The sequence below is a fragment of the Talaromyces marneffei genome, chromosome 4 (genome assembly GCF_009556855.1).
Source record: "Talaromyces marneffei chromosome 4, complete sequence".
Classification (NCBI taxonomy): domain Eukaryota; kingdom Fungi; phylum Ascomycota; class Eurotiomycetes; order Eurotiales; family Trichocomaceae; genus Talaromyces; species Talaromyces marneffei.
Window position 1 is genome coordinate 476,008 of NC_072351.1, and position 14,404 is coordinate 490,411.

The following is a 14,404-nucleotide window of genomic DNA, read 5'->3' on the forward strand; positions in this document are numbered from 1 at the left end:
TTGGTTGAATGTGGTTGAATGTGGTTGAACGCTAGGAGGGCTCCACGGCGGAGAAGAAAACTTGGGAAGGTGGGAAAAGTGGAAACTCTGCTCTGTCCGTACGGAGTACGGATAGTAAGAACGGAGATGGGGGGTTCCCGGTTGACACCTGAGGCCGAGGCCGCGTGCTGATTGGCTGCCGTTATCGATAGCTCCTGCCCTAGCTCCTTTGGGGCTAGTGTCGAGGGATCCGTCCCATTTCCACTTTTCTCTTTGGGCTTTGTATTACTATCTTGGGTCTAGCGCCAACATCCCAGCCGCCCGCCAGTCAATCACCGCTCCGGATTACCCTCGGGAGGAAACTAGCGCGTGCTGATAGGCTGATAGCGATAGCGCTGGTCTGATAACGTGATAAGACCATACCGAAGCGAGCCTTGACTCTCGCAACTTCCGTGTCTTTCTCCAGCCCCATTATTGAGCCGTTCGTGCTGCGATGCTAGTCCGTCCTCAGTATATAATCGATCGCTGTAGCTATTCATTCTGCGATTTGGTTGTATCTACTATTCATGGGCTGATGGATCGAGTGAATACGCTACGCGAGGCCGGTGGCCCAGATGAAAATTAAAGATCAAGGCGACAAGGTAGCATCACGGCCATTGGTGGCTGGCGTCATCGGCCAACGAATCTCACTGCCCAGAACAAGCCTCCCTTGTCTGGCTTAGTCTGGTTACTCCACAGACTTTGTCGAGGCGAGACCGTACTGAAATACAGTACGTAGTAACAACTAATACTACTGTAGTAGACACAGTGCTGACCCACTGACTGAATTTTCATCTTCACGTCAAAGTTTCACTGTTGATTTGCCGCACGCCATGGAGTCGTACTGCATAATAATAGTACGCGATACGTCCCGTTCGCGATAAATCCCTACCATGCAACTCATTGAACTGAATAAGTATCGTTCGTATCTTCCTCAACCGCCTCTACAGCCAATGGTCCAGAGGCGATTCGACACGATGTACCTAAGGCTAGTCTGGAGTATGTCCGTGTCTGTGCACTATCATGACACGCACTGTCCATCGACATGGTATGGTCTTCTTCTTCTTTGAGTTCTTGTAAGTCGAGAGGGAGATGGGTCTCTGTGGGTCGTGGCATTAAGTGGCATACCTATGTAGGTGTCACGGGAACACAACGCTCGACTCTTATTGATTCAAACGGCCGAAACGATGTACGGACTCTACGGAGTAGGTACACCACCCTCGCCCTCAGACTATGCTCTGCACACTGCACTGCACACATGTCTAGTTTGCTGGCCATCTCTGACCATGCATTGTACATCCCTCATCCCAGCCAATTATACAACTCCATCTGTCGGACAAGATTTGAAGAAGCGAATGACATTACATGCCGCCACGTCCGTGTCACGGAGTCTGCCATCTTGCATGTTGTCTTTTTTTGGCGCTTTTGATGAATGGACGAGAGCACTGTCTTGAATTTTTACTTCTCGGTCTCTTCTGGGATGTTGCTCGATCGCCGCCACGCTAACGCCTCCAGATTACGACCTTCTTGACACCGCCTGGCTTCCTTTATGTCAGCCAGCACGACAACCACGGCCAAAGTCTCGATATGTATAGACTTCGCTAGTTCACTGAGTCAAGGTCATGACTTTCTCGCTATTTGCAGCAGCCGTTGGATGATGTGTTTGGATTGCCATGCATACATCGTTTCAAACGCACAACACGCATACGAAGCATGACATCTTCATTCACGTTTAGCCGCGTCCCTCATCTAGATACTATTTGAAGATACTCGTTTTCTTTTGGCATACTGGATATTCAGACCGCTATGTTTGACAGCACTGTTGGCGGCGGGACCCGGCTGATCGACAAATCGGGAGATTATCCTCCAAGACGTGGTACTCATAGATACGTATTGACCTTTGGGGTACGTGGATACGGATAATATCATCACTAGCTACGAAGTGCGAGCGAGGATATCTTCATTTTTAAGAGAGCATTGCGTGCAGATTTCGATCGACTGATTGATTGATTGATTCCCCGGCGCGGCTCTGGCAACAATACCCAATGCAGGGGACATTGCTAGTTCGTTTGGCTATGTCATGATTCGTGTTTTGTTTCATCTCCCAGCGCATGTGACTGCAATATGATAAATCAGGACTATCGTTCGAGTGCGTTAGCACAGCAAGCCTTCATCGTTCAAAGACGAGCGTCCTTGATAAATATGCAGAGGTCCCACCAGACTCTTATCACTACGGGGATGTCAAGGCTCAAAGCTCGGAAGTGGACCTTCCTCGCCCGTGTCTACTTTGCAAGGCAGACACTGGCAGACATGCGGATGACAGCTGTTCGATATCCACCAAAGGCAAAGCCATGCACTTGAATCAATAGTTCGGGCTCATCCTGCTGGACTAGTTCATGTCAGACAAGCCTCCAGGTAAGTCAATTATGGATTACATACTTGCAGGTCAAGCGGCGTAGTGAGGTTGGTCCGGGATTTGGCTACGGATATTGATGTGATCTATCTGATCTTATCATTTGACCCAACACGGAAGACTTGCAGGTACTAATATGGTCAGGGTTTGCCTTTTGAATTACTTGCTTGCTTGGTCACGTTTGTCTAGATCAAAGCATCTACTCCTGTCAAGAGTACGCTTTTCTGATCGCTCCAAAAAAAAAAGAGCCACAATCCTTGTCACAGTTCGTCCAGTCCTTCGAATTATCAAAGAATGCCTCGTGGTATAGATATCTTTCCTTGGAGGGATGCTGTCACCGTTCTTAGCCTGAAGAGTGCCCCCATCCATGGCGACCATCCCTGAAAATCTAGTTATTCAAGAATACATACCGTGTGCAGTTATTCTTTCGCATGAACCAACCCATTGTCTGCCATTTCAATGCCATCCTAAACATCCTCTTTTACTCTCATTGTGTAGGTTCGACTCTTGCTAAACTTGGAATCGGTACAATGTCGCTGGGAATGTGGAAAGGATTAAGACACGAGAAAGATATCTACGGTTTGCTGGCCTGACCACCTGGACGCATTACGGCCACCACCACCACCACCACCACCACCACCACGACGCATATGGCTTCAAAGTAAATGACGCAGCATATTGGTGCAAAGTTTGGGAACGTAAATAACTGATGACTTGAACATTTGCTCGAAAGATTCGCAAGTAAGGTAAAGAAGGTGAAAAAAGACTTGGTTTCTCAGGGTATGAGATCATCATTGCTACGATTGAGCGGATCAAACGGAGAGCGTGTAGCAAATGAATATTACCCATTTGATATGAAGCATATTTTGACCACTACTATCTGCATCGGTAATTCACAAAGATACCCCTTTCTCTGAAAGTCTGACTATGAGATGCCGTAGAAAAATAGGGGATACTTTCCTGCGTAAGTACTCTCTGTAGTTAGCGAAAAATTGGAAGAGGCCAATGGCAATCTCAACCGAGCAGTCAGCCCACCCAATCAAAAACTTCCTTCATCAACGTCATCACAAGCACAGCTTCAAGCCCAGCGATCACACACGCTTCAATTAAACTCGGAATAATTGTTAAGCTCATGCCAATCGTGGCAGCATCTGGGAAATCACGTCGGAAGATCCGATTTCCTCAGGGTACGCGACTGGCAACATCAGAAGCAGCGGCATCATCACCAGACTACCATCGCGGGGAAGCTTCAACAGCCCGCATCCGAAACAAACCACCAACCATGTCCACCGAACCATCAATCCCATCCCTATTCACAACCTTGCCCATTCTCCAAGACTCCCTGCAGACAAAAACAAGCCAAGACCAAGACGAAACCGTCTCAAAATGTCTTCCGTTTCTGACAGGCCGTGACGGCACGTTAAGGTCTAATCTGAATGAGTTTGGATTGTCGCATTTGATGAATGATCAACATATTGAGTATCTCTATGATTCGCTCGAAGACTATCCAGAGGGGTTTGTGACGATGGATTCGAGTAGACCGTGGATGTCTTATTGGGCGCTTGCTGGGTTGACCTTGTTGGGGGAGGATGTTAGCAAATATCGAGAGCGGTAAGATTTTGTCTCAGCTGATGTCGTGGTTAGTGGTTTTGTGTGATTATCATCATGTACTCTGAGTTTATACGTAGCTTGTTTTTTTTTATGTATTTGTGCTGACTGTGTTGGCTAGGGTGATATCTACATTTACAGCCGCCCAGAATCCTACGGGTGGGTTTGGAGGCGGTCATGGTCAAATGTCGCATTTGGCATCTACATTTCCTGCCGTGCTGAGTTTGGCATTGGTAGGAGGTGAGGAAGCATATAAGGTGGTTGATCGCGGAGCAATGTAGGATTTTTTTTTTTTTCTTTTTCACTCAATGTTGGTTATCCGACCTCACTAATCTCATGAATCCGTAGGTGGTCATGGCTGGGACAACTTAAACAACCCGATGGAGGTTTCCAATTGGTTATAGATGGGGAAGAAGATGTCCGGTGAGTACTTTGCGACAAACTGCGAGACAGATGTATACTAACACCTATACTTCAGAGGTGCCTATTGCGCAATGGTGACAATATCTTTGCTTAATCTACCGCTGGAACTGCCACCAGAAGCCGAAGCGCGCAAATATGGACTCCGGACATTCCTGGACGGTCTTCCAGAGTACCTGTCTCGATGTGAGTGATAGGACAGTAAATTACAATGACATTAAACTGACGAAAGTGGTTAGGTCAAACCTATGAAGGCGGGCTATCCGGAAAGCCGGGTGCTGCAGAGGCCCATGGTGCATATGCATTCTGTGTGTTGGCATGTCTGTGTATCATGGGTAGGCCAGAGGATATGATAACGAGGTGAGCACTCTACATCCTTTTATAGCTGAGCGATCTTTAAACTAAAACAATGACATAGGTACATGGATATCCCACTTTTAGTATCCTGGCTTTCTGCTCGACAATATGCACCCGAAGGCGGGTTTTCTGGCCGTACCAATAAACTCGTGGACGGCTGTTATAGCCACTGGGTGGGCGATTGTTGGCCTTTAGTGCAGTCAGCATTGAACGGGCCCCATCAGGATGGAGATGTCGCCCCGAAAGTGCCTCAGTATTTGTTTAGTCGTGAAGGTCTTGCGCGGTATATTATGAATTGCTGCCAGAATAAGAATGGAGGTCTTCGCGATAAGCCCGGAAAGTGAGTTTCTCTATCTACCCTTTTAATTTTTGCATGCAAAGAGACACGGACAGGGAGAGTTATTCTAACGATTAATCTAGACACCCGGACTCATACCATTCATGCTACACCCTAGCCGGACTGAGCACGATCCAATATTACCATTACCAAATCGAGCAGGGACCAGCCACCTCACGCATAGAGGGAATATTCGCCTCGTCATTTTCATGGAAAAGTGCACCTGCCAAGATTACCATAGAAGAAGACGACAAAGCCAGCAGTGACATTATAGACAAGTGCGACCGACTCGTGGCATTTCATCCGATTTATACGATTCCGCATAAAAATGCGGAGGCGTTGCGGAGGTGGTGTGAGGAGCGGCCTATATAGAGAATCGATCTTTTCGGAAAAGAGAAAAGGTTTTGTATAAAATTATGAATATGTAGTAGTATCTACGCTTTGAGGTATTGGTTTCTACTCGGTGAGGGTATTGCCTACATGCTAGAGAATTATGACTACTTTGACGGTCAACTTGATAGTCGATTGCATTCCTCGCCGGCGTGGATCATCGTACGTGAGCGAGTGGGCTCTCTTGGAGTGTATATTGAGTAAAACTCCTAAATATAAGATCTAGAGATAGAGAGATCTCCAATTCAATGACAGCCAGTTTCTACAATATGTCTCGAAACCATTTTCATATGATACTCCTGAAAAATGGTGTATCGAGCTCGTGAATCATCCTATTCCCAGGCACATAGGCGACAAATTCGCGTTGGTGTGCATTGTGTCTACGAAAAAAAAAAGGGTGTTGGTCACAGCAGGACATGGGGCCGAAGCTGTCTGTCGCTGAGATCGACGAAGAAGCGAATATCTATGCTATGTGTAAGCCATGATGCCCATTGGAACACTCCATGCGAAGGGCAAACGTGCGGAAGATCACAACATAGTCATTTACTTTGACGCAGTCAATACTCTGTACGGCAGACGATACTTGGGATGAGCTGGAAGAAGCAATGTGTTTCCATACTTTCGGAGGAGGTTGGTATGGAGATTCTGCAGAACGATGGTCCTATTTTTAAATGACGAATAGACAGACGCTTGGGTAGCCCACCTAACGAAATCCTCGGAGTTGTGTAGGCGCCAAAGTGGATACGGAGAGGAGATTTGATTATCTAGACTCGAAAGCGATGCCTTCAAAGGCATCGATGCATTTCTAGATCAGCGGACCTAACTCACGAGGTACGTACTACATACGGTATTTGGCCCACGTTACCTTTCATTAAGCAAAAGCCTGTGATTAACGGGAAAACAGCTATTTACTCTCCCTCAATTTAGCTGCTTGGGTCAGTCATGTCAGTGTTGATTTCAAAAATTGGAGCTCCACATGCTAGGTTGCAGACAGTATGTACTAACTAACGAAGCGGCGAGGCCATCGGGAATTGACAACTCATCAGTGCATTTGATGCTGCCTGTCTGACTAGCCACGCTAGCCCCAAAGCAATGTCTCTAATGCACTGCGTATGTATGACATGCAGGATGAAAATGAAAAAAACAGTTTTATTTTACCTTCTCTCACTACTACAGAGTATGCCTTCGTTTTTGCCCCCTCTTCTCGTTGTCTGCTTGTCAGTGGGCGTGAAACCGGTGATGAAACTCTGATACCCACCCAGGCCGGCCTCATCATATACGGTACGCGTAGTACGTATATCGACATGGCAATCGATGGACTGCATTTCAACCCGGGTTTGAGCCCCCTTCTTTACACCTGGTAGAAAAGAAATTATGCATCCCTCGGCAGTAGAATTGACCAGGATGATGTATTATGTATATATTCACACCGTAACTTGCTGCCTGTCAGATTCCAACTGCAAATGCATACGGGTGATCCAATCGACGAGAGAGCCATACCAATGGAGTCTGCCGGATCTTGGAACGATCGCCAATCATTATACCCAAGGATTACCCGTGAGTAGGATTCTATTTTTCCATGATAAAAAGTAAGTAAGTAGTAATTTGGTTAATGCAGACGAAGACCATTGTGGTTACTTCACTTTACGTAGCATGTATGCTGATGTTTGGGCGTTGAAAGACGGCGGCAATTGTCCCTGCGGGGGGCGCAGATTGTTGGATATTGGACGTTTGTTGTATGTATGTAGGAACAGTAGGAACGGAGTTTTGCGGACCTAGGCAATTAATTGTCACGAGTCAATTGATAATAAGAGACAAATATCATATTTCTCTCTATCGCTTTTCGGTGATATCTCCGTGTGAACCGGATCAATTGGTTCTAATCATCTTGTGGGCGACAACCATCCCAAAACCCTACCTACCGTAGCACCTACCGGTTAACATTTGAATGTCACCAATTGACACAACAGAATAAGCTCTCGGTGTGTTTTTTCATTCTCTGGCTTTCTCGCTGGATCGACAAGCCAGTCTCACTCGTCATAGGCTCCAACTAAAACAACAGACTGGATCCTAGGGTTTCATCAACTGGCGAACAGCCATGCCAGCACATCAACCCCGTCCGTCCGTTCCAGATAGATAGATACTTGTCAGAAAAAAACTGTACAACGAGCTAATCTAACTCAATCAGAAGCTTTTTACTTACTTACATACGTACATACATACATACATACATAACGCACATAAAACACACAGACAACATCCTAGGAATTTTTTGTGAGCGCGCTTGTACACAACTTTTGGCTTTTTTTTTTTTTGTTTTTGTTTTTGTCCTCGTGGGGATTTGCTTGTACGTAGGCGTATTCTCGTCGTGTGTTGTCGGGATTGTTGTAGAAGAGTAAAAGGTACCTCTTGTTCGCAGTTCCCCTCTTTCCTTCCTTCTTTCCTTTAATTTATTTTTTGCTTTTCTTCTTCTTGCTATTTCCCCTCCAATTGAGTTTCCTTAGCAAGATTGTCAAGCTGCTTGATCCTGACTTGACAGCCCCCGTAGGTACCTATCGGGAAAAGGAAAATTACAGATACTCTGTCTGTTTTTGTCGACTGCAGATTTTCCCTCCATCTTTGCGAATTTTCTTTGCCACCATCCCATCATTGCCGAGGAGATATATTTTAAAAAAGATATTTTGCCAGCGGTCGACTTTCTCGGGCTCTGCTTCCTATTTATACCCCAACTCGATCCCCGATCGCCTATCCTCAGAAATCATTTTCCATCCCGCACTAAGACTCTTTAGTTGATACATGATATCGACAACACCACGCTGCACAACTAGACAATATTACAACCGCCTCACAAAAAGGTCCGAATTGGGCATCAATTGACACGGATCTGACCTGGCCTGGCCTGACACGAGAGCACCTATGCCTCACTCATTATCTTCTTGAGGAAAGACTGTGTGTGTGCGCGTGTGTGTTTGCTTGTTTGCCCTAAACCCCCACCACCACGACAAAAGTTCCGTTCCCGCCTCATATTCGCCTTGTCAAGTCTTAAGATTGATCCTATTGGGTAGTTAGCCAGGAAAAAAAAAGGGGGCTCCATTCTAAATCATCATGTATTATATCCTCTACCTTGCAAGTATGCCGTCCTTTTCCTTGCATCCCTGCTACTTGTCTTCTACAAGCCAATGGTTGAATGTCGTAGGTGCTGACTGACAACGACAGGTCTCTGCAAACGCAGACACTGGACGGAACCACACTATGACTCCTTCCAAAGCTCCACGGGCTACACCTGCGTAGTCCGCGTCAACAACCGCGAATACAAGACCGACTCAATCTGCGAGTCCGAAGTAATGGCCCGTGAGAACGCTGCCATGCGCGCGTACCTGATTTGTCGAAATTTTTCGGTCAATGACGGCATGTATCCGGCTGGTCATGACCATGGCGGAGTCTTGCAGGGAGTGCCCGTTGCGATTGGGACTGGGCGTGGAAGTCATCGAGTTTCTTCACGGTATGGTGCTACTCACCATGATGAGAGCGATTCGACTTCGGTTAGTGGTGGGAGTCGGAGTGGTGGGAGCAGCCCTGAGAGTCATGACGGGGCGCGCTTGATGTCTCGTGATCACCATGATCGTCGTCAGGGAGTTCCTACTCGCGCTCTGGCTTACCGGTACTAGCTTCAGCATTGCCTTTCGGCATGGCTGGAGGAGATTGTGACACCAAAAAATGGATGAGAAACGAGAAACGAGAAAGTCATGAAAAGATCACGACAAAAGAATAAACCGAAGCCTCACTGGCATGTTATGACGACTTTAATGACCCCAATGATATGACGATATGATGATATGTTTTTTTTCCTTTCTTTTTCTTCTCTTTCTTCTTTTTCTTTTGATGCCTGTTAGAAGTGAATGAGATAACGAGATGAGAGACGACAGGCACTGATAGCGTTGCTTTGCATTGTGTTTATGCTGTGACGATGATGATTATGACTTGACGATCTGATGACACCTCTGTATAGAGTGCGTATGTTCGGGAATGAATACTGTTGAACGAACAACTAAATGAAGATGCCAGTAGTTGCAATGAAATAGAAGAAATGATAAGTTTCCCTCGACGAGTCAAAAGGTGTGCCTATAGTTTGGCCAATCAGAGTGCAGCAACTACTGCCAGTTTGCACTGTTTGTCTCCTATAACGATAGACAATGACGTAGTTTCGATGCCCACGCATTCTTCCTGGAGTCCTCTTTCCCTATTCCATTAGTATTTCTTATAAAACACTGACAGACAGTCTGGCCATGTTGCCAAGTTCTGTTTATATCTTGGCTCTATGCAGTGAGACTGTCTTCAGGCCTCAATTGTACAATGAGCTCTCTGCGGGTTTGTATGGGCAATGCTCGCACCAGGGTTCCACAGTGCAATTTGCAGAAACAGCGAGGATGCCTGAACAAGAGTCTGGGAGTAGTATCAACTAGAAAATATGGCACTCGAAGCAATCTATCCACAATTGGCAGATTTCGAGGCTATCAGTCTTCAACTCACAATCGACTGATTATACCCACGAACACAGGAACTACATGGCTACGTCAATACGCAAAACCGTCAAGTACATCGGAGCCCGATCCAGCGCCAAATTTACACAATAAACCCGATGGTAGACCCTCTTGCTTGGGTGCTGCCGTATCACATGTCAAACAAAACCAAATGAAGACTCCATGGCAGAGAGAAGGCTCACAGATACCGCCCGTCAAACGCGAGCGAAATGCGTCAGCTATGACGAAGGGTGGGTTTGAATTACTGAAGCATTGCTCTCAGATATGAGAGCTGACTAGATATTCGTAGAAAAACTGTTGACCACACCGTCCCGACTATTGAAGTTGATCTTACCGGTAACGACGAAGGATTATAATGGTGACAGAAAGGGTATGACTATTGCGTCCAATATATATACATATATATATATCACCAGCTAACCGAACGAAAGACGTCGAACCGTTGGCACTCCTACTACACTCCCAGCAACCATTGTCATATTTAGAACACTTAATCCAAGCAGAGGTTTCACCCATCACAGACAACAACAGTCATCTGCGTCCATCACACGTCTCTTTCCTAACGGTCGAAGTCGAAGACGGGACAATCCAACCGAGAAGACCCAAAGCCATGAACTATGTCGACGATTCAAAGGATGATGAACATGATTCGCCGGAACAGGACGAAGAAAAACCGTTGGTAGCGACGAGAGACTCTCAGATAGCTCAACTGAGGAATATTCCCGACGAAAAAGATGGCATAACTAAGGATCCTGAGACTGCACACGAAACAGAAACGAACATAGATGCAGATACACATGTACTCCGCAAAGGTTCCTTTGTTCGATGGTCCTCATCCACTGAAATCGGCGACTTGATCCGCGACGCAGCACGCGTCAAAGAATTTCTCGTCGAAATCGAAAACTCACCTCTCGACAAAATCCCCGTAGCTGTTCCATCTTTCAATGACCGCACATACTATCTCCGCATGCGACTCCGCAAACTCTCCAAAAGTCTGAAAAAACTCGCCATCATCAAACAAGAATGCGACATGCTCGCCCACCGCGGCGCCCAACGAGTAGCACTCGGCGGCCTCGGTGTGATGATCTCATGGTGGTACATCGTGTATAAACTCACCTTCGAAACCCCCTACGGCTGGGACACCATGGAACCTGTTACTTACCTGGTTAGCTTATCCACGCTGATGGGAGGTTACGCCTGGTTTCTGTACCACAACCGCGAAATCTCGTACCGCTCCGCGCTCGATTTTACAGTTAATCGGCGACAACAGAAACTCTACCAGATGCGCGGGATTGATTTGCAAGTTTGGGAATCTCTAATTGAAGAGGCGAATGCGTTGAGGAGGGAGATCAAGACTGTCGCGGAGGAGTATGATGTTGATTGGGATGAGAGGGGGGATGAGGAGGATGAGCGGGTGACGGAGGCGCTGAAGCATGAGCGTCGACAGAAGGAGAAGAGGGAGGAGGCAGAGAGGGAGCATCAAAAGGAGGATGAGCGGAAGGATGAGGACCGACCCTTAAAAAACAAGGGCGGGGTGTGAATACATGCATATACACAATACATAGCCTGATTATTCTGCATATAACAATTGCATATACGCTCTTGTCATTGAAACGTGGTTATGTAGATAGGAGAAAGATAGATTTCGCTGCATTTGTACAACCTCACCTGAGCATGTATGTGCTAGGCTTCGAAATGACTTTCACAATGAAACGAGAAAAGGCAGCCCGAACACTCAATTAACCAAGACAAAAACGCAGACAGATGAGGATAATATGAGGAGGAGGAGGAGGAGGATGGTATGGTTGAATCATAGAGATATGCACAAGTCTATCCAAAATGGGATTTGAATCATCAGACAGCTGAGATATATAGGCAGAGGCAAAAAAGAAAAAAGAAATTGATAAACACCGCGACCGATTGAGTCCCTCCTTTACAAAATCCACGACACAAAATGCATGAATGATTCTCTCTTTTTTTTTTGGAGAAAAATATTACTTCTTCTCTGCCTTAGGACTTTCAGCCTTTTTCTCTTCTGCTGTCTCCTTCTTCTCGTCTGGGGTATCAAGAACAGGCTCCTCCCCAAAGAATCGTCGCAAGATATTAGCGACTTCCTTGTAGTCAACCTGTACTTCTTTCAGGGTCTTTTTGATTCCTTCAATGGCCTTTTCTCGCTCGGAGGCTTCCTTTTCATCTGGCAGGTCCTCCTTGCAATGTTGGATCTTTTCGCAGGCGTCTTTGACCTTTGTTAGGCCGAGGGTGGCGGATGACCCTTTCAAGAAATGGCCGAGTTGGGAGAGGTCGTCAAAATCGTTTTTGGCTCTATATGATGAACGTATTAGTCAGGGATGACCTTTAAAGAATCGAACAAAGTGACTGTAGAGCGTGTCATGGTTGTCCATGTGACCTGCTCACGTGCCCAGTATAGCCCTTGGCCTGAATAGAAGAATTCTAGGAAAGTCCAGTTCAATGACGGTAAACTTACAATGCCTTTTCCATCTTTTCAAATGTGGCTTCTGCTTGCTCAAAGAACCCAAATACAATTCCCTTGCTGAAATCCCGTTCCTCCTCGTCGTCATCCATTTCAAGGATCTGCTCGAATGTGGTGTAGTCGATCTTATCCTGGTAGTCTGTGAGATCGGGAGGACCTTCCTTTTTCTACGTATATATTAGCTTGTAATTCAACATGAAGAAGATTGAAAGTACACATACGGAAGCCTCCTTAGAGGTCTGACTGGGTGCCATTTTGGGCGGTTGTGAAGTCTTTTTGAATGAGAAAGGAGGTGCTTTTATGGATCACCCAAGGGTATTTGGGTATTGATCTCTGTGCTGGGTCGAAAAATTCGAGATGTGCGCAGAGTAACACCCAGTCGTGTATTGGAGTTGTCGGCGCGCAACCGTAAAGACAATGCCAATTATGTGCAAGGAACCGGAAGCTATGGCGAGGAGAGATATGCTTATGAGCTTATCGTAAGGTGACTGTGGAAGTAAAAGATTAGTGAACATTCTAAAATAAAAATAAAAATAAGAATCAAAGCCTAGGAATCGCTTACTCGCGTCCTAAAAGTAGCAGCGCAGCGTCTTTTGGATTTGTGATTTGTAAATTTCGAATCGAATATGCGATTTGCTGATTCGAGGTATGTTATGCGGAATATGGGTATCGAAGGAGCTCTTTTATGTTGAAGAGGTCGGAAATGGAGGGGTAGGGCTTTGTGAGAATATCAGCACATCGACTATAATAGCTGTCAGCGCAAGTCCAGCTTCATATGCAAATAATGCACACAGTACCTTTGCTCAGAACAAATTGAAGGAATACTGTGTGCTCGTCAAGGAGTATCAGAGATATCACTCTTTCTGCAACGTACCGGCGCTGCGATAACAGATAGCTTCACAAGAGAGAGAAGAAGAAACGAGGAAGGAGTCGAGGTGGGAGAGACTATATGGAGGGGCAAGCAGATACGAGAGGGGGGTTCTTGGTGATAATGTTCTTGAGGCGGGAAGCAATAAGAGTTTCGAAGGGTGTTCGCCGACAAGCACAGGAGCAGCAGCTGAAGGGGAGAAAATAATTCGTTCAAGTGGCTGAAGTGTCAAAAAGTGGTTATGGAGGAGAGAGAGAGAGAGGAAACAGAGAGGATGACTAGGTAAAAGGGTAGCGCGTGCGGGATGAGGGGCTGGTTGTTACTTACTCTACCAGCGGTTCACTCACCTTGACTCAGTGGGACACACAATAATTGTTCACAGTTGCAACCTCGATATTATTACTTTATACGGCAGTATTGCTCACTTCATTTACTTTTCTTTACGGGGTTCTCAGTCCCCCGCCCTCATGGCTTGTATTCTGAGAAGCACTGCTCGATACCTGCGCAAATACTTACCACCACATTTATGACTTTTTTCTCAATACACCAACGAGTCACTGTCAGCGTTTCTTTCTCAACGGCATGATATGAAATAAAAGTGGGAAACCTCTCTGATACGTTCGGTACCGGACACAGAGAAAGTTCACCTTGCGAAGAGTCCAGCACTATCGAGATCTCTGTCTGTTAGCTCCTCGAAGATGGAGTCTGCTTGAGAGCTGTTCCGAGATAGCGTGGTACGCTCGCCAACGGAAAGCGTCATCCCACATACACGCTTTCAAATAGGGGTCATTAATGTATATGATATCATCGCGTGCCGATCCGCGGTTGGCTCGCCCGGTCAGCGATGTCACCCAGAGTGTCATCTCTGTTCGCCTGTTAGATGCATCATAAAGAGTCAGTCTTCTAGTCAGAAGAGTTGAGCGAGAACAGCCGGTTAACTTCCAGGGATGCCATCGCTTGG

General features: G+C 46.3%; 5 protein-coding genes across 5 annotated transcripts; 3 read left to right on the forward strand and 2 right to left on the reverse strand.

Annotated features, from left to right (window-relative positions):
* Positions 1-3,563: 3,563 nt before the first annotated feature.
* EYB26_005237 (uncharacterized protein) lies at positions 3,564-5,525 on the forward strand (the record flags this gene model as incomplete). Its single annotated transcript, XM_054264527.1, has 7 exons — positions 3,564-4,042; positions 4,161-4,316; positions 4,388-4,462; positions 4,518-4,645; positions 4,699-4,819; positions 4,878-5,156; positions 5,237-5,525. 7 exons carry the CDS (start codon positions 3,564-3,566, stop codon positions 5,523-5,525), a joined length of 1,527 nt encoding a protein of 508 aa, XP_054120502.1.
* Positions 5,526-8,648: 3,123 nt separating this feature from the next.
* On the forward strand, positions 8,649-9,211 carry EYB26_005238 (uncharacterized protein; the record flags this gene model as incomplete). The annotated part of the gene is made up of 2 exons (XM_054264528.1): positions 8,649-8,673; positions 8,760-9,211. 2 exons carry the CDS (start codon positions 8,649-8,651, stop codon positions 9,209-9,211), a joined length of 477 nt encoding a protein of 158 aa, XP_054120503.1.
* A 1,024-nt stretch (positions 9,212-10,235) lies between these two features.
* Positions 10,236-11,624, forward strand: EYB26_005239 (uncharacterized protein; the record flags this gene model as incomplete). Its single annotated transcript, XM_054264529.1, has 3 exons — positions 10,236-10,314; positions 10,374-10,454; positions 10,516-11,624. 3 exons carry the CDS (start codon positions 10,236-10,238, stop codon positions 11,622-11,624), a joined length of 1,269 nt encoding a protein of 422 aa, XP_054120504.1.
* Positions 11,625-12,078: 454 nt separating this feature from the next.
* EYB26_005240 (uncharacterized protein) lies at positions 12,079-12,829 on the reverse strand (the record flags this gene model as incomplete). Its single annotated transcript, XM_054264530.1, has 3 exons — positions 12,079-12,406; positions 12,570-12,742; positions 12,797-12,829. The coding sequence occupies 3 exons, from the start codon at positions 12,827-12,829 to the stop codon at positions 12,079-12,081; spliced, it is 534 nt and encodes a 177-aa protein (XP_054120505.1).
* A 51-nt stretch (positions 12,830-12,880) lies between these two features.
* On the reverse strand, positions 12,881-14,306 carry EYB26_005241 (uncharacterized protein; the record flags this gene model as incomplete). The annotated part of the gene is made up of 5 exons (XM_054264531.1): positions 12,881-13,063; positions 13,138-13,292; positions 13,450-13,663; positions 13,960-14,108; positions 14,213-14,306. 5 exons carry the CDS (start codon positions 14,304-14,306, stop codon positions 12,881-12,883), a joined length of 795 nt encoding a protein of 264 aa, XP_054120506.1.
* Positions 14,307-14,404: the final 98 nt, after the last annotated feature.